Raw genomic sequence first — 24,827 nt, forward strand, 5'->3', positions numbered from 1 at the left:
TGTGTTAAGGTTACAGTTACAGTATAGTGCAGCATATCAAATCTTTTTCCCCTCGCAAGCCACTCCTAAAATTACACAGCACAGATGGCTACATTTTTGTGCTACCCTCCAATCCTGGGGCATTATATACAAGAAAACAAGTAAAACATTGTGTGGTAAGATATTGACAAATAGCTTTCCAAAATGTTAGTGTAAACTGACAGTTTACTGTAAAAATGTAATAATTTTAGTCTAAAAGCAAAAAATTAAACATATAAATCTGTTTCTTCTCTCTTTTCTGTCATTTCAATACGAGAATTTTTTTGTTTTGTTTACATCCTGCATTTCCACACGTGCACAGTAGCTGGTAGGCAAAAAGTCAGTGGGGCCGTTCATTTGTGTTGTGTTGTCTGACATGAGATAACTTGTCTTATTTTGAAGTAGGTTTTTCATTTAATTGTTTTGACATGACTTCATCATCTTACTCTAAAGCCCTATTTGCACTGGATTACTTTTACCTGGAGTCCCCTCGTAAATTGTAATAATTACAAATGTCGCTTGTGTTTCTAGTCCCTTGTGAATCATCCATGTCTGTAAAAATTCCCCCGAATTTTACCTCCTGTAATTCTGCAAACTCAAAGCTCCTCATGTGAGTTTATTCATTTACTCATTTCTGTAAATTGTCCTGTTTTTCATCTATGCATTGAAGCTAATAGTGATTGAAAACATCTTTACGTCCTGTTTTAGGTTCAAATACAAAATAAATCAACTATATTTATTCTCCGCAGACTATACTCTAATCCAGCTATTGTATTTTTGGATAATTAAAAAGTAAAAAGCAAAAGTTTGGATGGAGGGGCTGTATCATGGTGTGGATGTCATAGTGATCGTGTCGGCGATCACATCAACGCAGAAAGAAACGGTGTTGGACGGTACACTGTCGAAGAACAAACAACATTTGGGACGCGATGAATTAAAACTTTCTCGTGTTGTTCTGGTATGTTTATCAGTCCAGCATTTCTGGAATAAAGTAAAAACTGGTGGTTTACTGACATTGCTTATGCCGTGCGAATGTACACAAAAAACTCAAACATTGTGGGGTAATTTAAAATTTAACTAATCCTGTGTGAAATTAAACTAATCCTGTGTAAATAGGGCTATAGTCACTGAATGTTGAGGATCAAAAATATTACTTTGAGAAGTTAAAACTTGCCAATAACTGTTGACTGCTGATTTTGACTTGATAGGTTTTTTTGCCTACCAAAATGGCTGCTGCCCCGAATGTGACATCGTGTTTTCTCGTATGATTTAATTTATTTTATTTTATACACAGACATGAAGAGAACATGCCAAAAACCTGTATGTCCTTGTATGTATGTTATGTATGTTATAACACCACCTGATGGCTGATAGTCTCTGGTTATCCTCCTTACCGCAGAGTTTGTCCTGGAACTGCAGTCCGAACTGGTGGATGAGATCGAAGGACTCGACCAGGAAGACGTGGTCCTCGAAGGGAGGGGAGGCCATGGCGCGCAGTGATGTCATGTCTGCTCTGGCCACGCCCACAGCGAAGATCTCGATGCCCTTGTCTCTGGCCTCTGCTGCCACCTCGGCCACGCGGTCCTGAGGGCGCCCGTCTGTCACGATCACAGCCACATTAGGCACCTGAGAGGAGACGGAGAGAGAGAGGTAAAAGGGTCACTTACATTCTTTACATACTCTACAAAAACTATAAAACACTTTCACTTTTTATTTATATTATTTAAGTATTAGACTTTATAGAGATTACCAGACATTGTACTCAAACATGAATGGATGACATATCAAAAATCTTCAAACATGTTTTTAATGACGGAACAACATTACATGGTAGAAAGCTCCAAAAACATCCCCTTGTTTAAAGGGACAGTCCGGAATTTTTTACATAGGATGTCATTTCCTAGTGAGCCAGAGTGTTGGAGACGTGTGGAGACACTTTTTGAAAATATTCCATCCAGTCCTTGTATTTGCAGAGGTCGCTGGTGCTAGGCTAGTGCATGTCAATGGCCATAGTTAGCCTGCCAGTAAAAACAGTCTTACACACTCCACAAAACACCCGAAGCAAATATATTATTACACCAGACTGTCGATATGAATGTCTGTGTTGATAGAATAATGTTTGATGTAAAACTAACCTTGCATCGCATGAATTGTCGCATGTTGAGGGACTGTTTTCTCAACAGCAGCGGAATTTTACTTTGCCGGCAAGATAGGTGCTAAGTGATATAAGTCCGGCGCTTTCCATCAGGAAGTACAACTCGCTGCTGCTACTCAGACATAAATCCTTCAAATGCAAGGTTGGTTTTACTTCTAAAACCTAGGCTAACTTGGAAATGAGGTCCTGTAGTTTATTGGCTGTAAGCAAATAATAATAACAATGGAAATAAAAAAAAAAAAAATACATCCTTGGTTGCATTTTCTACTTACTGAAAACAAGTCAACTGTTAATGAATGCCACATTAAAAGGGCTGTCCCCAATTTTTTCCATGTAGTAGAGTAAGATCAGTTTTGCCCCAGTACAAATCTATTGTAAAAGCAGCTCTTGGGATCAAAATGAGACTGCATGCTGCCTGTGTGTAGTCCTAATTTCATTGTTGTTGGTTTTTTGTCTGAGAATCAGAAAGTGCACATTTGGCTTGCTAGTTATTAGCTTTTCTGTGACTGCAAAACTCTGCTCAAACCTTGTTCACGAAAGTGCTTAGAAATTCATCACAGTGAATAATTAGGATACTATGTGTTGGTTAAATAAGGAGTAACTTTGTACTGTTACTATTATTTTGAAGGGCTAAACCACTAAAAACATAAACCAGTTTAAACATTTATAATATTTATGCCAATACAACATTTTGGCTCACAGAAGAGCTTCTTGTTACCTTGGGCCTATCTCCCTCAGCCTCAGTAAAAGCCACGTTCATGACATATTTGATGGCCAGTCCTGTCATGGTGCCCTGGGCCAGGGGGATGATCTCGTTGATGTTCTTCACGATGGCGTCCATTTTGGTGTGGGTCTTCAGGGAGAATTCACTGCGCACCTGCACCAAAACACCGCAATATATATTTTATGGCAATGAAATGACATTAACTATTGTACTACTGGAAGGCATATTGGATTTTTTACATCATCAAAAAATTGTAAGATAAACTTCAAGGATGAGAGAGAAGAACTCAAGTTAGTGTCAGTAGTGGGGATTGAACCAGAAACCTTAACATTACTGGCCAAAGAGAGACACTTACATCTCAGATTGTGTCCACAGAGCTTTAATATAAATTACTTTTTGCTGTAAGCTTTAAATATAAAATTCGTACAGCTGAGAGAGACAAGACACATTTGAGAAAGTTTTTACCTGGCTGGAGTACTGCACCACTCCGACCCGGGTTGTGTCAGGTCCGATGTCCAGTTCGTTGAGAATGTCGATCATGAACTTCCTCATGGTCTCAAACTCGTGCGGTCACTACGAGAGCTGTCGATCAGGAACACCAAGTCTACAGGGCCAGACTTACACTTGGGCTGTGCACCTGCAACAGAGCACAACAAAGAATGACAAAGATACACTGACAAGTTGTAGCTAGGCCAAGAGTAAGATCTAATGCAAAATGGACTTTTTGAGGTTTCAAACTATGCTTCTATCCTCATCAAATCTTTCTAGTTTTCATCATGCAATTTTCTAACTTTGCTAATGCCAAACAGGCCTATTGTTTTGGTTTGTTTGGCCACTTCACTTTTGGCTTCTTCTCAAACTAAAATGTGTGTAAAATCCCTCAGTTGTCAAGGTAGAATCCATGGCAAACAGAGAAATTCTGTTTGCCAACTGGATAAAAGTTTATTTGGTCAAAACTACAATGCTGTGCTGTGGTTGGACTACACTTCTGATACTGCAGTTTTAAGGTTAAAGATCAAATGCTGTTTTTGAATTCATTGATTTTTCTTTGATAAGTAACACGTTCAGTTCCAGTTTGGACCTGGTCTTGGTTTCCTGATGGTTTATTCCTGGCTTGAAACCAGTTTAATCTCTACTTAAAGCTGGGATTTAAACTAAAACTGAACACCTGGGATGTCAATAACAGAATGGGGCAGTTTTGCTTTACCATACAGCCCATTATTCACCACTTTCCCTGACCTGGAAACACCTGCTTTGCTCTTTAACATGTCTGCCTCACCTCCTCCATCTTGTAACATCATCTGGGGGTCAGAAAACAGAAGGCAGGCGGGAGCTGTGAGGCCTGGCCCAGCTCACTGTGGTGCGAATTTATGAGCTGGAAGAGTTACAAGTGATGAATGTACAAGATTCATCATAAAGATCACACCAGGAGCCAACGTAGCGTGCAGTTCATATTTCATTTCAATCACGCTTTTATAAAAATGCTTGGTTTACTGTCTTGGGTGATAAATCAAGATCCGCAGACATTGTAGAACAAGATGATGATTTCTTTGGGTCTGGTTTGGTGATGTTTAGACCTGGTTTAGTCCTGGTTATGTTCAAGTTTTAGATTTATTTAGCAATTAATTGTCTGAGCTTTTGAGCTGGATCAATATTTGTTTTATTTTGTAATTTTGTAAGGCCTCGAAGGTGCACTATGTTATTGGATTGCGACATATTCCACAGTATGGAAGTAACTTTTCTGTCTAGCTTTTATTCAACACCATGCACACAAAAAGTCTCATGGGCTTCTAAATAATTCAAATATGAGAGTAAATAAGTAAGATTAAAGGTGCATTTTGTAACTTTTCTGGTGGAGAGCCCGTCAAATGCTTTTCTCTGACATGTTAGCGCTTTGTAATGTTTCACAGAATGGTATTAAACCTTTCTATCATCATGGAGACCAAACCAGACCAAGTTACAGCTCAGATCTGTGGAGAGACAACTCCGCTCAGTCAGAATAACAGTTTTTCTTGGTATTTTTGAGCAATAAATCCACCTGTTGTTTAATAAATGTAGAACTGATTTAATGCCATAGTATGGGACATTCCAAGCAGTGCAATGACACATACATAGAAACAAGCAGGTGACAAATCTCCAAATAAAAATGTACATTTAACAAAACAAAAACAAAAATTGGCACAAAAAACTTAAATAAAACTCTCCCTTGCCCCACCTCTCTCTCCACACGCTCAACACAAAATTTCAGCTCAGACTAGGGATGGGCATTCGATTAAATTTTCTTAATCGATCGTCGGGAGAATTAACGATCGATTATGGATTAATCATTGACATTATTTATATTAAAATTTATCATCATTATTATTACTATCTGCACTACTAATCTGCATAAATAAATTCAACCGTAACGACTCTAGAGCCACATCAGCCCGTTTGAGATTGTGTTTAATGCAGCTTTGCGCAACTCTCACAGAAACGAAACTTAAAACCGCATGGCTAATTTGCATAAATTAAGAAGTAAAAAACAGCTCTTGTGCGCTGATGCGACACGACTCAGTGGAACACAGGTTAGTGCGTTTGTCAAAAACCAGGACACCGTACGGGGGGTGGTTTTGACAAAATTACGACATTGCGCTACTCCTCCCACTTGTCCCGAATGCAACGGAAAGCGTGGAATTTCTTGTACAAGTCATCATTAAATACGCATATGCGCTTCGGCACGTTGCAGGCGGACTGACCGTTTGTGTCTGCTCGCTCCTTCTGAGTGCAGAGAGCTACATGTACAGACCCCTGTTTGGTCACGCTACGCACAGCAACCTACATATGGTTTGTCGATTAAAATGAATGTAATCGATGAAATTCTTAATGATCAATTACCGATTAATCGACTAATCATGCCCTAGCTCAGACCACTCTTTAGTTTGCTATGCATTTTCTAATGAGCAACTAAATAATTCAAATATAAAAGTGTAAATGAATGCAGTGTACTGTTTGTGTTTCGTGGTCAGACCTGCTTTGGGTCTTGCGGTGGTCAGCACAGCCAGGCTTAGGAGGAGTAAACAACACAACCCAGTCAGCTGTCCCATCTTCATCCAAAGTTGTGTTTACGAAGCTTTTAGTGGTCTTCAATCGCTTTGAACTGTGGAAAAAGAAAAGACCAATGTTGTCATGGTGTGTCATTACATTATGTAAAAGTAAATGGAGTGGTTAGTGGGATGTGGCAATAAACAATAATACTGTTTAGTGCAATAAAGAGGGTAGATAATAATTGTTCTGCAATCTGTAAAAGTTGTCTAAATATGGAACTCTTTCATTAAATTATTTATAATACATCAAACATAATGATTGATATCCATAAAATAATTATCGTGATATCAACGTAGAAGGTCATATATTATGCAAATCTGTGTTTTTACCTCATCACAAACACACCTGCAATTGTGTTTTGTTCTTTATTCTTAGCTCTGTTCTACCTTGTGATGTCATGAATTGGTACTTTTCAAGTTGAGTACTACTGCTACTTTTTAAATTTAGTTCAGTACAGATTGATAATTCCAGATCTGAAATCATCCAAATGGTTCTAGTGAAGATGTATGGAGTTTAACAACAGTGAAGCGCTCATCCTAAATATGCAGAGAATAGGATTTGTGTGAATGAAACAAAACACAACTCCAGGTATGTTTTTGATGAGGAAACATCATTAAAACATAGGTCAGAAAGTAGCATAATATGGACCCTTTAATCATTTATTTTGGCCATGATAATTGTTCAAAATTTTAATAATATCTCATGCTGCTTAAATTGAATTTAATGTAAAGTACAATAATTTGTTCTACACTCTTCTTGATATACCTTGCATAACACACAGTTGGAAAGGCTAGGTTTGAGTCTCTAGAATCTAAATCCTCTTTGGATAAGCAAAACTAGGGATGCACCAATCCAGATATTTCAGTTATGATACCGATACTTTAACTGTAAGCATCTGCCGATACCCGATATTAACAGATACCAGTGTAAGGATGGAAAATGACATTTATTTCCTTAAAACACACTTAACTTAATATGCAAGAGATCCAGTTATGTTATGTAACTGTTGCTTATCCTTCAAATAACTAGTGAATAGTTTTGTATGAATAAAAGTTCAAACATTGAGATGTTCCAGGCCTAAATCCTCCTGCAAAGAGTCTTATTACATCAAAATAAAGGCCCAGCCAGGATAACAATGGAACCAATGTCATGGAACCGTTATCCAATCCAAAAAAAAAAATCTGTATCAATGCTGATACCCAATACCAGTATCAGTATTTCTAAGAGAATTAAAAAAAAAATACTTAAACTCTTTGATTACATATCAGATTGAACAACAGCAGTAAGGAACTTTCAAAACAAGGGCTCGGTCATCATTGAATTATAAAAATCATAAAAGGATGGATACCACATTGGACCAAAAGTAGAGATTATAAACGTCAAGCATTATCCAACTAAAGCCACTTTACAACATTCTTCTCCACTGCGTTTTCGGTCTAGTCACACATGGTCTCCTTGATGGTTTTTAGACTGCTGTTAAGTCTTTCTTCTTGTGTTTTGTGTCCCATGATGATAATAATAGCTGGAGAGGCATTGTCTAGTGCATGGTACATTCCAGTTCATCCCTGTCGTAAAGCAGCAGGCTCCTAACACCTGGATAACCCTGTGTAATGGAGGGCTGTTGCTAATCTTGAGTCTCTGTAATTATGTGAACAAGCCATCAACGCCGCACAGCAAGAGGTGTTTATTCCAGGGCACGCTTCACTGCAAGCAACCAGAGAGGAGGAAAACTCAGCTAAGATTCCCACATGTTATCAGACAAAGAAGTAATCTGTTGTAGGATTGTCAAAAGTCTCGAAAATCAGATACTAATCAATACTAAAACCAGTATCAAAACCTGATACTCATTTGAGCAAGTATCAAAACTAAAAAAGTCACAGGACAGAAATTAACCTTTCCTGAATAGCTTTAAAATGATCTTGAGCTGTATTAGAACAAGTATAAGAGCACATTGACTAGTATACGCCCTTGGACCACTGTGGAACCTGTCTAGACCATTGTTTCCCCAAGACTGGGTTACCACCCTCAGGTGGGTCGCAAGATATTTTTTGGGGTCACCTGATTTGCATGTTGCGCTCTCCTCCTGCACCCCAGACTGGAACGCGCTACGAAAATGCAGACAGGCCCACCTGTCTCATTAGAAATGTTGAAATGTTAAGACATGTTTGTATAATTTCTGAACTTTTAATTATTTTATTGACTATTTTGTTCCAGTGTTACTGGCTCAATTGAAAGTTGAAAAGAAAAAGAAATGGGCTACATTTAATGTCCAAATAGGTGACTTATGGAGCCTTTTATTGCTGGTTCAATTACTGTTTTTCATTGTTTAAATTAGTAATACTAATTGTTCAGAGAGACATAATCACTTGGTCAACAATAAAATATCCTCATTAATGTTCAATAATGGTCAAATCCACCTTTATTTTGTGATTTGCGAATAATGTCTATGGACTTGGGATGTGTCCCTAGATAAAAAGTTTGGGAAACACTGATCAAGACGACTGAGGGATTACACAGATATAAGGACACATGATAATATAAAAGAAAATACTCTCATTTAATATGAAAAATGACATTCGATTGTCTAAATATTATCATTGTGGTTTCGAAATCAGTACTGGGTATCGAGTCTGTTCCATAGAATAGAAATTGTGTTGGAAAATGTATTGTAACAACACTAGTCCATTGCTTTTCTCTTCACTTGTGACTGGGATCAAAGAATCACGAATAAGAATTTTAGTCAGTGTTAGAAAATTCTGTGAAACAAGCAAGAAATGGTACTGAAGCACCTAAAATGCTGAAATCCTGCTTAGACAATGGCCCTATTCATTGTCAATATCAATAACACATTTTTATTTTGCATTTCTGGATTATGCAACTTTGTTTTCAGCACACAGAGCAACCAAATGTTTTGAAAGGGATTATTTATGCTTGGAAAGTCAGAGGAATTCATTTTTCATCATTTAACTTGTTAAGTCCAAGAAGTGCTGGTAACTTAACTGTGATGATCCTAGTGTTTTACCAGACTCAGGATTTTAAAACCACTGGAGCTAAACTTAAATCCAGACTGAAGGTGGTTCTGCACATTCATGGAGACTGAGTGTGTGAAATGTCTTGCCCAAGAACACAATGCCAGTATTCAGTGAAGTGGGAATTGAACCAGCAACTTTGTGGAAAATTATTAGACTAGATTATATAGCTTCACAATTGCCACCGTATTCTTTGCAAGGCACTTTTTTTTTTAAAGTTTGGCCACTGTCAACCAAAAATATAAGGAATCCAATCAAATAAAAAATCTAATACAATTTTCTGTTGTATTTATTTATCTGAATATTTGAATCATTCTTATTGTATCTAATTTTAGTATTTTTCTTGAATCTAAACAAGACAGACTTTAAACACTGCCAAATTCCTTCCTCCAAAGTCTGAACTCTGCTCCAAACCACATAATTTCACTGACAAACAACTGACTGTAGACATCTCCATTACAAATATAAGCATATAATTGACGATTAAAACATGAAAAATAATAAAATTGCCATTAAAACTGTGTTAGCCCTAATTACAAAGCTCAAAAGAATTCAAAGCAGTCTGTTTAGTGTCCACAGAGAGAGACAGCAGGAAGATGTGGGAGGCCAGAGGAGCTGGAGACAGAGGATCAAAGACAGGATGCACATGGCTGAGGCCTTTGCTCTGGGATTACATGACCAGAACTACTGTAGTCGGACACAGCAGGGAGCCGGGTGGGCCATTTTGTGTTGATCTTTATCTGACCAAGAACTCATCTTTTTTTACTGTATATACTTGCTGCATGAGTTAATGTGTAGAATGGCAAAAGTACAATGTCCATCAATCCAAATAGCGTTTCCTTGAAGAACTCCTTTTTGGTATCAGCTATTTTTCTGCACTCAGAGCACCTTAACTTTTCCTGTACAGCACTGGTACCTTTTAAAGGGACTGTTCAGAATTTTGGACATAGGACCTCATTTCCTAGTTAGCCAGAGTGTTGGAGATGTGTGGAGACACTTTTTTAAAAATATTGAATCCAGTCCTTGTATTTGCAGAGGTCGCTGGTGCTAGGCTAATCTATTATTACGCCAGACTGTCGATGTGACTGTCTGTGTCGATAGAATCATTTTAGAAGTAAAACCAACCTTGCATTTGGAAGATTTATGTCTGAACAGCAGCAGCATGTTGTACTTCCTGATAGAAAGCTTGGCAGTGGCAAACTGATATATGAGAAAATAGTTCCTCAACAGGCAACGTTTCATGCGATGCAAGGTTAGTTTTACTTCAAACATTATTCTATCAACACAGACATTCACATCGACAGTCTGGTGTAATAATAGATTTGTTTGGGTTCTTTGTAGAGTGGGTAAGACATGCACTAGCCTAGCACCAGCGACCTCTGCAAATACAAGGACTGGATGGAATATTTAAAAAGCGTCTCTACACATCTCCACCACTGCAGAACTTAGAAATGAGGTCCTATGTCCAAAATTCCGAACTGTCCCTTTAATAATACCCAGCGCTCATCCTGACACATTGTCCCATGTAATAGGTTCTGTTCACCCTTGTGTCACAAACCAGGAAAATGTTTGGAAACATGTGATGACAACTTCCGGCGGGCTCTGTTTGCGGGAGTAAGTCTGACAACATCTAGGAAAAATTTGAAAATGGTCCAGTTTTCTTCATCTAAATGTGATGCCTTCATCTCAGTTTGCCAGCAAATAATACTTACCCCTGTAGCCAAACAACTTGTACTTTCCTACAAAGAGCTAGTTTTCAGCTGCCTGTAAGTGACATAGAAAATACGATTAGACAACATCCCCCATGGAAAGCTTTGGCAGGTTATTGAAGGCTGCTGCTAATAGTTGCTGAATCTATGGTTTTATCATACTTCAATGGGTTTTATCACAGTTGGTAGGAAAGCCCAGTGTCGGCAACTACACCAGAAATTGTCATTGCATGTTTCCAAATGTCTTCCTGGTTTGTGACGCAGCCTTGAGCCTATTGAAGGTTGGGTCAAATATAGAAGACAAATGTTAATGTTTTACTGTTACCACGACATTTGTAATTTCAAATTTGTAAAAGTAATGTTTGTGTGTGCTGTGGGCTTTTGGCCTGACCAATCTTGGAAATATATTCTTAATTTCAATTAGTATTTTACTAGCCTAATTCATCAGCCAGTTTCACTTTGTGGAAACCGTCTGACCTCGCAGCATTAGGATTCATTTGCTCGACGGTAAGCGGGTACTTTTTTTACTCAACCAATCACTGCTATTTGGTCATGACGTACGTAATGCGCCAAATCCCGTAAGAAAAAAGGGCAATAACATTTTTCCCCCTGGACATTAAAATTCACCAAATATTCTCTTTGTTCCGGCTTTAAATCCTCGATCTCGGGAATCGTTGCCAACACAGAATGTATGACTGCTTCTACACCCATCTCAACCACTTTGATTACTGTTGTGCTGTACTACAAAAGGGACCCAGACAGGCGCTTGAGTTTGACGTCATGGCTTCACAGCTCTCCGCTGATTGGCCAGTGCGCGGTCTACAACTTCTGGGATTCTTGCAAACCGTCTAGTATATTTTGATTCCTGAACTAGTCGCTGGAGAGAAATTAAATTCAGTGGGGGCACTAGGTGGCCCCAGCCTGGCTAGTATTTTACATTAGAAAGCAAAAACACAGGTTAAACAGGCTGAATGTTTTTACCTAGCTACTATGGTTTGCTTTAGGATACAACCAACATAAAAATATTTCACTTGGGTTCTAGTCAAAGCATTCATACCAGGTTTGGATCTGTATTTCACTTTGACAACTTTCTTTCCACAACGCCTGTTTATTGATAATGTACCTAATAAATCTAAGCAACTTTACGATATAATCCAGTCTTCAGATGATCATATTAAGCCCTTCATAAACCTGTATGATACAAAGAGCCCTCAGTTGGTCGGGCACAGCAGTAGACAGCTTTTTCCCGTCTCCTGTCCACGTCTGGGGGGGTCACACTTCCAAATGCTGCTAAAATTATCCACAAAGAGCATCATTGAGTCCCGGCGAGGGCCCAGCTCCTGAGTATTTTCTGGTTAAACAGTTCAATGACTCAGTTTACCAAACCACAGCTCCGATTTCCTGATTTCCTGCTATTAACAGCTTCAACAAGAGTGTCTGGAAGTTAGGTGTACAATGGTCAGTGTATGCTAACAAAATGGGTAAAGTGGTAGCTGGTAATATAATAAGAGTAATACAATCATCTGGTCAATAGTTTAGGACATGGAATAACAACTATAATTCCTGTAGAGCTAAACCATTATTAGCCAGAAGGTTATGTCCCCATTGGGAAATATGGAAATCCCGTAATAGTCTGGATTTTGTGAGGAGTACCTGTAACCTGACAATTCAAATGACAAGTTTATTGGCAACTCAATAAGATGGATTTTGTTACTCATGGTGACTGCAGGACAAAACAATCCAAAGCATTTTTATTACAAAATTGTTTGGCGGATAGTGTTTAGTATGACCTCCAAACTGCTCGATACGCAAGACCAGAGACAGCCCTGAATAAGCCAGTATTTACAGTAGAACAACATTATAGGATTCTTATCTACAATTAACAAAAAGGTTTATGCTACATCTATTACCCACTATAAATCAAATCCTATGAAGCATGTTGTTGTTCGGGCAGTGCAATATGGTCTATACTTAACATCATGACAAAATTTGAGATGTTTTAGAATCCAGAGCAATCAATGGGCAATAAGATCTGCCAGTTTTTTTAGGCTGATATGTAGGGCCAATTTTGATTATTTTCACCAAATTATATCATATTCATTTACAACAAACATACCTACAGTCCTGTTTAACCATAAACCTTCAAGAGGACTATGCACACATTTTGACCAGTCATCTATTTGCCTTAAAGTGTTCAAATAAAGCTTTGTGTGTGCTCTTTAGGTTGGTCAAAACAAAAGATTGGTCAACACAAAAGATCAGCGTGTGCTTGAGATTCAAGGCTGATGGCTGATTCAATAAAAAGTGCAAATATCCACCTAAAATTGACCAACCGATGTATTGGTCTATCTCTACAATATACCTGCCTAAAGGAGGCTGTATTGCACCATTTAAGATGTAACTATGAGTTCTGCTTCAACTCCTCACATCTTATCTCTTTAATCCTCCATGTTTAGCGTTTAAGCCCTAGACTTTAGTGGTAGCAATTAGCCACAATCTATCTGCCTTCCCTAGGGTGACCAGATTTTCAAAATTCAAAACTGGGACACACTCGGATTGGGATGGTTGATGCGAATCATATTGTGAAAACAGCGCGTAACATCGTCTATTTTTGACTCATTTGTGGCTCAGTCATAATCTGAGAGACTTTTGTCGGTACCATTTTCAATTACAGTTTTCTGTGTTTTAGTTTAAAAAATGACAATCTATCCCCTCTTTACTGTTGGTGAGTAACAAATTGGTCCAAAAATAGGGAGAACTGGGACCTTTCTTATATGAAACTGGGACAAATCAGTGTTTTTTTGAGAAATCTGCTGGGACAGAGGACACAGGGCTCAAAACTGGGACTGTCCCATGTAAATAGGGGCGTCTAGTCACCCTGACCTTTCCTCATAACTGAGTGGAAACTGCTGTGTACATGCATTATTCTAAATTTCATGAAATTCTTATAAATGTATCACAATACATCACTTATATTATGTATGAGTTTGATGTGATTGGAGACATTTGGATTACCCCATCAACCTGGCTATACTCCAGCTAGGTACTCATGACTCATAGCTTAGTTCTTGGAAAAGGCTCTTGTCAGGTCGCCTCGCCATCACTGAAAGATGGGTCAAATGCAGAGGCCAAATTTCCATGTAGAAATCAAGTCTACCATAAATCTATACATCTCATAAAACCATATAGAGGCAGTGGAGGTAAGTGAATAGTTGTGCAGTGGAGCAGACAAACAGCCCATAGATGCTGGCTCTTATAAGGCAGTGTGGGGAGCAGCGGAGGTTGTTGACATTGGCCTGAGCTGGAGATTATGGCGACAAATGGAACAGTGGACATTTCTTCAGTGGGCTCTTTTAAAATGGTTGTGAAAATAAACCGGTGGATTTCCTATAACCCTGTTTCCCCACATGGGGAGTTTAAAAGGTCACTTCAGATTGTCTGTCGTTTCACTTTTCCAGCACAAAGAACAGTAGACTTTGGAAGACCCTCAAAAGATTAGCATTAGGACCAGCCAGGTATTCTCTGGTATTGATGAGTTGCTGTTGGTTCTTCTGAATGCTCTTTTGTGACTGTGTTTTCAAAAAGGAAATTTTAAAATCAAGTAAACCTGTTTCTTTTTCCAATCCATCCACAGTATAATGCTGTTGTGTCCTTGGACAAGACACTTCCTTCCATCCTGACAACTTGGTTGGTTCTTGGGTCACATCTAATGTTCACCATGAGTGGGATGGATAAGAAGCATCTATGATTTATATTTTATAATAAAAGGGTTGTGGGTTTAATTCCAGCATTTGACATTAAAGGTGTGGTTCCTGATATTTTCTGTCTTAAAAAACTACTTTGTTTTAAATGGTTTGCAGTGGTCCAAAGTTATTCCTCACTTACCTTCTCCTAATTACTCACTGATTTATTTTTTTTTTTACAACTTTCACGGACCAGACCAGAGCCAGACGGTAACAACAACTAGCATGCCAACAGTGCATTTCTTGATTATCGCACAATAAAACGCTGTGTAATCAGATGCAGACAGCACAGAGGAGACTTATTTTGACCTCAAAAGCTGCTTATACAAGATAATACAATCTGTACTTTGCCAAGACAGGGAAAATAATCAGATACAGAGCCTTTAATGCATAATTTGTTGTGAGTCTGAATTTAGATTGCAAATGCTGAGGGCAAAAATTTAAATTCAGAAGAAATCCAATCAAAACTGCATAACTTTAGGTGTCTTTCAATTCTAGCCAAACACCATGAATACACATCCAACCTCCCAAAGACCAGCCTTTTGGTCGGTATATATTGCAGTCAGGCAAGCCACCCAAACACACCTTGGTCAATTAAATGCCAACGTGATCATGCAGTATATTTCTATGCTGGAGTTCCTGTCTCCGCCGCCCTCTAGGGACCAGGAGTCGCTAATGCTTTTTCCAGATTTCCTCCTCAGCTGCCTCCATGGTCCATTCATAGGAGTTTTAAAGCCCACCTCAAGTTGACTCTATGGCTTCTGTAAAACACATTACACTGAACACCAGTTTAAGCAGTGCCTTAAATATGTGTTAATACATAAAAACCATATCATTGAGTCACATTAAATACCACAGAATTGTATAAATCTACTGTGTCAATATGGCATTGTGCTTAGTCGAAATACAATGTTTACTTTTGGTCTACCACTAACTGCATTTACGATTATTCTGCAAACTCTAAAGTGCTTGGACAAATTTGACGCATAAAATCTTACACTTCTGATCCGAACTGGCAATTCAATTTTGTATGACGTATCGTGCAAATACTGAATTTCGATCCAAACCCAATGATTTATCGAAACAAATCAATCTTTTCATTTCCAAATTCTTTTCCAAATAATTAACTCTGAGAAATCTTCCTTCATACTCTTCCGAAAACCAAACAAATTACAAAACAATACTGCGTAACGACAATCAATCCTGCCAAACAAATAAATAAATCAGGTTTGCATGTCTGAAGTGGGCTTGTCATTTGTTGTCAGGTCTAATAGGAAACACAGGTTGCAGTGCTGTGCTTGTGACTGATGTATTTTGCAGGACTGTCACACCACTGTTGCATGAGAAGGTAAATAGATTTAAATGTAAAGATGTCAGCTCACAAAATGTATTATGTGTAAAGTTATGCACAAAATGTATTAGGTAAAATGTAGAGTTATGCAAGCATGTTAAACGTGAAGTGGCCATGCTGAAGGTTTTAAACTTCCTGTCAATATAGTGTTTGGGTTTATTATTAGGGATGGGTATCATTAAGAAGTTGCCGATACGATACATACCTCGATACATAGGCCACGATACGATGCATATCTCGATACAGTGCACTTTCACTTCGATACAATATATTTCAAATTGATTCGATATGGTTCAGTAAAAAATAAAGGCTAAATCATGGTTGCGATTCTACAAATCTTTGTTAAACCACTTTTTGTGCATCAAACACAAGCATTTTAATCCTCAAAACAGTGAATATATCAAATGTGTCATGTAAAGGAGTTTCCTTCCTGTAAACAAGCAAAAAACTGTAGCGCTGTAACAAAATAACTTGGTAAAATATACAAAAAAAATACTCTTGCCAATATGTCGATACAGCAATTCTCAATATCGATACTGTATCATCACATTAAATTACGATATATCGATATTTTTGCACTCCCCTATTATCATGTTATCTCATCAATTAGATTCTTATTTCATATATTTTAAACATGTCATGTAAAATTGACTTTGAGTGTTTTCAGTTTTCTATGGTAAATTGTCAGATTTTTACGCAGCGCTTTTCCACCTTCAAGTCACTCAAGTGTTTTAGATCAAGAAACCACTCGCCCATTTACCTACGCACACTGTCACATTGTTGTGTACAGTTTTGTATCATGTTTTTGTATATTTATGGAGAACTGTCATGTGGGAGCACGTGTGACGTAGGCTTGTGGGCTGAGCATTGCACAGACTCCAACCACAATTCGGGTTCAAACAGGGCCCGGAGAGATCGCTAAAATACTCAAACGTGTATGGATAACATTAAAAACCTCTGGTATGTTTTTGATGAGGGAACATTATAACATGGTAGAAAGCTCAAAATCAATTTTGCATAATACCCCTTGTTTAAGAAGGATTTGAGCTGTTTAGAGGAGACACAAATGATGGTGTGACCTATTTTGAATTCATCACCACTCTAGTTTAGACAAATACATTTAGTTCCTTTCACATGGTATTTCCTTGCTTTAGTGTGGCTGCTTTAACAAGCTTGTAAATAACATTGTTACTGACTGCTGTGGATTTAGGGGGCAGGAAATACTATGCTAAAAGTCTACTAAACTACTAAACTCCATTCAATTTTTTGTATATATATATATATATATATATATATATATATATATAGCACAGTAACCCAAAAAAAGGCAGAGTAACCCAAATATTTCAAGGACTTATATTACAAAGTTCATAGTAATGAAGTATTTTTAACATATTTGCTTTGGCAGATAAGTACAAGTACATTTTAGTGGATTTAGATAAGCCTGAATAAACCTTCGACGGCTCTGTGGTCAGACAGCTTCACAGAGGGTGGCGTGTGTGAGAAAACTGCATCACTGTAACAGGTGACTATCTCTGAATACACACAAATGTACTGATGTACAAATACTTCAAGTAGATAAGTAATCCAGGATGCAGTATAAACAAGTACACGTGCCCTCTCTCAAATATCATTTCCACATGTATTCTGTATAGCGGCAGTAGCAGCAGCAGTAATAGTAGTAGTAGCAGTACTGTATGGAAGATAACTTGTATTTCATAAGCAATGTCTGGATTGTAACTAATGGAAACAACACCAGGTAAGTAAAAAATGCATATTCTTCTTATTATTTAAGTTATTGTTCAAAATGTGGATGGATAAAAGAGTAATATCTTTAAAAGCCGTAAGTAAGAAACACTTAAATAATTGACAACTGCTGATATTTTGTCCAAAAAAAAAAAAAAAAGCAAATGAAAAACAACTCTTATTCCATTTGCAGCGTTTTTGATCTGGTTTTGTTACATTAAAGGCATACTTGTGGATTTCATCTGCTGTCTCCATGGCGATTTTTTATTTTTTTTATTTTTTTTACCTGAAATATTCCACATTATGGCATTAAACTTGACTATCCCCATGGAAATAAGAAGGTGACACCATGAGGCCAAATTACAGGTCAGGTCTGTGAGGAAGTGACCCCACTCAGTAAAATGTATGTTTTCCATGGTATTTTTGAGCAATAAAACACTGTAATTGAACGCAACAATTATTCGTAATCATTCCAGCCTGAGCACAAATATCTCCATGGAAACAGGCGAAACCAATACGTCAGAAAAGTTCCATAGTACATCTTTTGTTCTGCCAATATTGGGGTGGGCATCTAAAGTAGGTCATTGTCAGCTGACCTACTTTAGATGCCCACCCCAATAGTTCAAAACTTCTTAATACTATGATAGCTTCACTGACAGTAGGAAATATTTCAGCAGACCATCAAACCTGGAGGCACTGGACAGCCTTTTTCAGGACATAATCTTCCCAAATTATCAGACGATAATTTTTGACCAAATAGTTAAATACCAGCACAATATACAACTTTGTAACTGGGTTCTGTTTTACTAAAGTACCAAGTATTTGAATTATAATATTTTTACAGGCTGCTGGGAAAAATATGGATATAAGGCAAGTCACACAAGAATTTTAAACATTGTCAACATCACTGATCATGGAGTTGGACATTTTGGGCGATAGTAGGCTGGGTGAGTGATGCACATTTTCAAAACCAACTAAATCATGGGTTTCAATTGAGTTTTGGTGGATCAACATTTGAAGTATCTGCTAAAACTACAGATTAATGCTCTTTAAAATAGTGACAGTAAAATAGAAAATTAAAAGTTATTGCTCATTTTTCAAATCGAGGGTAGCGAAAAGAAGTCGTGAAAATCAGATACTAATAGTCGATACTAAAACTACAATCAATACTCATTTGAGCAAACATATATACTAAAAAAAAAAATCACAAGAGAGAAATTAATGTTAGAATGATCTTGAGCTGTATCAAAACAAGTATAAGACCACATAGATTATTTACTTAAAGAGACAGTCTGGAATTTTGGACCTCATTTCCAAGTTGGCCAGAGTGCTGGAGGCGTGTGGAGACACTTTTTAAAATATTCCATCCAGTCCTTGTATTTGCAGAGGTCGCTGGTGCTAGGCTAGTGCATGTCAATGGCCATAGTTATCCTGCCACTAAAAACAGTCTTACCCTCTCCAAAACGCACTCGAAGCAAATCTGTTATTATGCCAGACTGTTGATGTGAATGTCTGTGTTGATAAAATAAAGTTTGAAATAAAACTAACCTTGCATCGCATGAATCGTCGCATGTTGAGGGACTATTTTCTAATTTAAGTCCGCCACTGCAAAGCTTTCGATCAGGACGTACGACTCGCTGCTGCTGCTCAGACATAAATCCTTCAAATGCAAGGTTGTTTTACTTCTAAAACGATTCTATCAACACAGATATTATTATAACAGATTTGCTTTGAGTGCGTTTTGGAGTGGGTAAGAGTGTTTTTAGTGGCAGGCTAACTATGGCCATTGACATGCACTATCCTAGCACCTGGATGGAATATTTAAAAAAATGTCTCCACACGTCTTCAAGACTCCGGCTAACTAGAAAATGAGGTCCTATTTCCAAAATTCTGGACTGTCCCTTTAAAAAAAAAAAAAAAAAAAGTGACAATCATTACAATCTTCCTTAACAGTAAGCTGCATAACTTTTCAGGTTGGGTGTCCGCTGCTTTTGAGATGCTATTGCTTTGCTTGTAATGTTCCACAGTATGGTAATAAACTTGTACAAGATGCATTTATTCACGCGTAAATTGGCCTGGTGGCGTCTCCTGCTTGTTTCTATGGAGATTGAAATGTTTAATGCCACACTTTGGACTATTGATAGTAAAGCAATAAGATCTTCATGGAGTAACTCTACCAGAAAAGTCACATGGTGCACCTTGAAGCTTAATGTACACACTCCCTATTTCAATAAATAACCAAATAAAAGTAAACCAAGGTGACAAAACTTCACTGGTATGGCTCATTTTGGTTGACTGCTAACCATGTAATGATATCTGCTTTACATCGTCCCATACTGTGACCTCTGACCCGTGAACTCAGCGGGAGCATGACCTAGAATTTGAGTCTCCCTGACAGGTGACATTTATGAAACAAACTGAAACGGACCCTTACAGGACTCCTACCAAGAAACAACTTCATTCACAGCTACAACAAAAGAAATAACGTCAAAATGTCAGTATATATTCATAAAAAGGTCACAGTTTGATATTTCACGTTTCAGAACTTAAAATTTTAGTAATCTCTTGGGGGAAATGTTTTGAGTGAACACATGGTTTCAGTGGTTGGGTCAGTATTTGGATTAGCGCCCTCTGTTGGTAAAGATCTATAGACTCTTGCGTACTTTCATTGTCAGTGAGTTGCAGTATAATAAAATGGCTTTTTTCATGGTTGATGTCAATACCGATTAGAATCCAGAGCAACCAATGGCTGATGAGTTTTGTAGACAGATTATGATTATTCTTCCCAAATTATGTATTTTTTTTAAAAACCATAAGGGAGCTGTGTAGTCTAATTTGGTGCTGTTACCTCTTCACACTAAAGACTACAGTATTCAAATAAATGTTTGCGTGAACTCTGTCGGCAGCTGGTCGCCCAAAACAAAATATCGGCCTCTGCTGGAGATTTAAGTCAGATTTGTCTTGTTAGAAGAAAGAGAAAAATCCTGCACACAGTCTTACTTGCAAATTGTGAGATTTATTAGGGTTTGTCCTAATAAATCTCACAATTTGCAAGTAAGACTGTGTGGGATTTTTCTCTCCTCCAACGTACCCGTCTCAAATAATTGATGTGCGAAGTTCTCATTCTTTTATCTAGTTGGAATATCAAATATCAATTGTATCAACATAAATAAGCTTCAGGGAGTGTAGTTCATAATAAAGCTAGCTGAAATTTATGCACTTAATTTTCAGTCAGTCTGTTTTTGGTACAATTCTGAGGTTTTTCCCCTGAAATTTTTTGTCCTTATTACCCACTGGTGAAATCAGTTTAAGTGCTCTATTGCCTCCTCCTGCCACCACTGTTTTATGGTTAGATTTACTTTGAGATTAAAGTTGAACTAAACAACTAAACTCCACACAAAACTTCATTGGATTAAAGAGGAGAGAGAGGGAGGAGGAAGGGCGGGGGGTCTGTGCATATGTATGTATAAGGAACAGTGTGATTGGACTAAGAGGTGCCAATGTTTCAAACTCTGCCCATGAAGCCATGTGTGATGTCACATAGTACTTGAACAAATCGACAAAAAGCACCAGGAACACTAGACAATACTATTAAAACACAGTTTAATAGCAAAAAAGAAGTTGATTTCGTGTTTAGTTCCACTTTAAGATGAAAGGTGAGGGATATTCACTTGATAATCCCTTAAGAAACTTGTTGATAATCTGATTTTGTCAATCTTCATCTAGACTTCTTTCAGATCTGACTGCCTCTCTTATGAGCTTGCAGAGGAAATACTGAGATCAGGGTGAGGATAAGACCCTACCGAGTGGACAGTGTTGATTACATGTGCTACTGTTGACTCTGTACCCTGCTATATTGGTTTGATTGGCAGCAGGCCACCTCTGTCTCGATGTACAGTAGACCGATACGTTCAGACGAGACGTGCTAAACCAAGACCAGATGTGATGGGAAATACGAAAGTGGAGTTAGCCTAGAATGAATACTGTTATGATTCAGTCTGTACTTGTGCTTGTCCAACCCATAAGTCAGTGGTGGTTCAAACCTAAAACCTGGACCAGCGCATACTGTCAATGTGTCCATGGGCAAGACACTTTTCCCACCTTGAGTGATTGTGTGTTGGTGGTCAGAAAGGCTGAGGCTGGCAGAATTAGAATGAATTAACTGAAGAAGAAATTGTTAAGAGGCTGGAAAAGATGCATTAATATTAGTGATGCACCAATGCTGGTTTTGAATATCGGTACTGATCCATGAATATGTGCAGTATTGATATCTGTTCCATGATATCAGTTCAGTCGATATCCTGGTTTGACTCTTGAATGACGAATATACGCCCAGGATGCCAGGACTAGGCATCACCTAGTGCCTCTGCTCAATTTCATTTCTCTCCAGCGACTAGGTCAGGAATTGGAATACACTAGACAGTTCGCAAAAACCCTGGAAGTGCGAGTTTGGGCACCAGCCAATCAGCGAAGACCCATACATTCTGTGTTGGCAACAATTCCCGAGATCGAGGATTTAAAGCCGGAACAAAAAGAATGTTTGGTGAATCTGATAAAGGGGAAAGATGTTATTGCCCTTCTTCCTATGGGATTTGGCGCATTACATACGTCACGACCAAATAGCAGTGACTGGTCAAATACAGCACCCGCCTACGAATTCTAAAGTTGCGAGGTCAGACGGTTTCTACAAAGTGAAACCGGCTGATGAATCATACTAGTTCAGTACTTGCAGGATACATAAGTTACATAACCCAATCAGATCAATTTATCAAGTTCAAGTTATCTGTATTTTGAGAGACACAAACAGCATTCTCAATTACAACACAGTTATTGGTTAATATTGAATAATGGCAGATACTTAAAGCCATACTATCGATATCGGAACTGAAAATCTTGGGTTGGTTCATCCTTAATTAATAGTATTCCTTGACAAAAAGGTAGAATGTGAAAGCAACTAATATTTTGAGTTCAGATTGGCTGATTATCTCTTAATTAAGGATATACAAGTGTGTGTCTTATTTTTTTTTTTCTGATCTGAAATGCTGTCTGCCCCTGATTTTCTTTGTATAGAATAAACATTGATAGATATCTAACTTGACTAATCTATAAACCCAACAGTAAAGCTGTCAGTGCATTAAGTTGTCTTGTATAATATAACGGGACTCATCCTATCGGGAAAACTTATAACCCCATTGCTTTTAGATTTATGGATGTAGATTGCGTTGGAGAGCTACAAATCACTTCCACTGCCTTGGGTTTGATCATAAGCAGGTGTGGAGGAGACCTACAGTTCTGACAAGCTGCCAACCAAGAAATGTTAGTTTTGTTCATTTAACTTATTCTAAAGTTAATAAGAGTATATCAAAACATGGCATAAGTCTTATAGTTTAGTTTTTTCTTTATTTGTTTTTTACTAATTTTAATGCCCCTGCTGTGGTTGTTTGAAATAGGATTCCAGAATTTTCCAGTACTGGTGTGGTGGTTTAGTTCTTGGATTTAAGTCACTGCCGCCTTCCTGTTTTGAAGGACTTTTTGCCAAATCAAAAGAGAAATATTATTGGATTTCAGTAGTTAAAGCTGCATTATGTAACTTTTTGGGTGGTGGGTCCACTCCATGGAGATTCAATTTATTTTTGTAAGCTTTACAAAAATCACAACAGCAGATGCCTTTAAGGGCTCAACAAGATCACTGATCACCCCCCGTCCCCCAGAGTTACAATATTTCCAGTGACATTGAAAACTCTGATGTGCTTGTTGCGCCGATGCACATGTACCTTGGTTGTCATGTGGATATAGCGTGTGTAGCATTTGGATTTGGAACAAGTGCCACTGCATCTCTCCAGCGCTCACTGTGGCAGCTCGGGTCAGAGTCCTGCACCAGGTCAGGTACCCACGGACTTAAGAGAGAGAGCCCCTAGCACGAGCACGCGAAGCAGGGTGTCCGCAAAGCGCAATTGGGCGATGGTCGCATCTGCGCCGGTCTTTTCGCCTGCGGTCACCCGACGGTCTTTGCAGGCGCACCTTAGTCCTGGGTTAAATCTGGGTTAGCCCTGGGTTATCTCAGGCACAGGTAGTAACAGGTGGAATGTTAACGGGTCTGGGAGGGTTCGGGTCTCTAAAAATGGACCCATGCAGGACTCTGGGTTGGGTCACATTTGTCACGCACGGTGCGTGTGGTGGCCCAACATTTACCGCAGTGATCCTCTTAGTACTGCAGTGATTCATTTTTGTGGTTATTGCGACAGCCCTAATGACAAAGCAACAACATCTCCATGGATACAATCAGGGGGTGAACCCTCCTGTAGCAAAGTTACATAGTGCAGCTTTAATAGACTGATGAAAGCGAAGCCGCCAAATCTGCACCACCACCAACACTCAAACACCGCTTTCAGACTTTGCAATGTGGGTGAAGTGCCTTGCATAAGGACTAGGTTCACCAGATTTTCAACATCAAAAACTGAGACACCCTGGTTTGGGGCAGTTGGTAATAGTAAAATTGTGAAACGAGTGTGTAATTAAAGAGAATTCTTCTACATGTGAGTCAGTTTAGTCACGTTTTCTTTGTGCTTTGGTAATTTTAAGCAGCTTTTCTGTATTTTACCAAAACAAGTGATAATTTATGCCTCTTTTTACTGTTGTCAGGCATCAAATTGGTCAAAAATAGGGACTTTTCTTGTGTAAAACTGGGACTAATCAATGGTTTTAGCTAAATCTGTTGGGATAGGGGACACAGGGTTCAAAACTGGGATCATTCTGGGTAAAAAGGGATTTCTGATCACCCGATTAAGGACACAACAGCCTTCAGGTTGGGGGACCACTGCTTAATCCAATGAACAACTTCATTACTATCACTATGGCCATGGTCTCAGGCTTTATATCTCTCTGAAACTCATAGATGGACTGCTGTTGTGAGTGACAGCTGCAGCCCATAGAGATATGAGGACAGGCCCTTGTTGTGAGTCTGATCACCTCCAGATGTGGACTGTGCTACTGTTCCTGCTCCCCACTGCCTCCTGAACTACTCCTGCTGTATCTGGTTCTTACTACTGTTTCAAATGAATACCAGGAGGTCATGGGTGGTTCCAATTACGATATTATTACAATTGTAGAACATATTTTTAACAGCTTTTATGAGTTTTTAACCATCAAATCATCTAGCCAAAAACACATTTTATTTAGGCTTTTCTATTTGCTTCACAAACATGTTCTGTTAACAATCATGACGCTTCTTTTTTCCATCTGGGTTCATTATTGCTGCAGAGGGA

General features: G+C 38.4%; 1 protein-coding gene across 1 annotated transcript in view; it reads right to left on the minus strand.

The window, feature by feature from the left end:
* The window catches only part of LOC110171096 (matrilin-4-like), a 51,423-nt gene that overhangs the window by 24,534 nt on the left and 2,062 nt on the right, over window positions 1–24,827 (minus strand). The window contains 5 exon segments of the mRNA XM_055160840.1: window positions 1,413–1,644; window positions 2,892–3,050; window positions 3,363–3,469; window positions 3,472–3,534; window positions 5,908–6,036. Of these exon segments, the coding sequence (XP_055016815.1) occupies window positions 1,413–1,644; window positions 2,892–3,050; window positions 3,363–3,469; window positions 3,472–3,534; window positions 5,908–5,989 (643 nt within the window). The 5' untranslated portion in view covers window positions 5,990–6,036.

The sequence above is a fragment of the Boleophthalmus pectinirostris genome, unplaced genomic scaffold, assembly GCF_026225935.1.
Source record: "Boleophthalmus pectinirostris isolate CB_2022bp ecotype Guang Dong unplaced genomic scaffold, ASM2622593v1 HiC_scaffold_3, whole genome shotgun sequence".
NCBI classification, from domain to species: domain Eukaryota; kingdom Metazoa; phylum Chordata; class Actinopteri; order Gobiiformes; family Gobiidae; genus Boleophthalmus; species Boleophthalmus pectinirostris.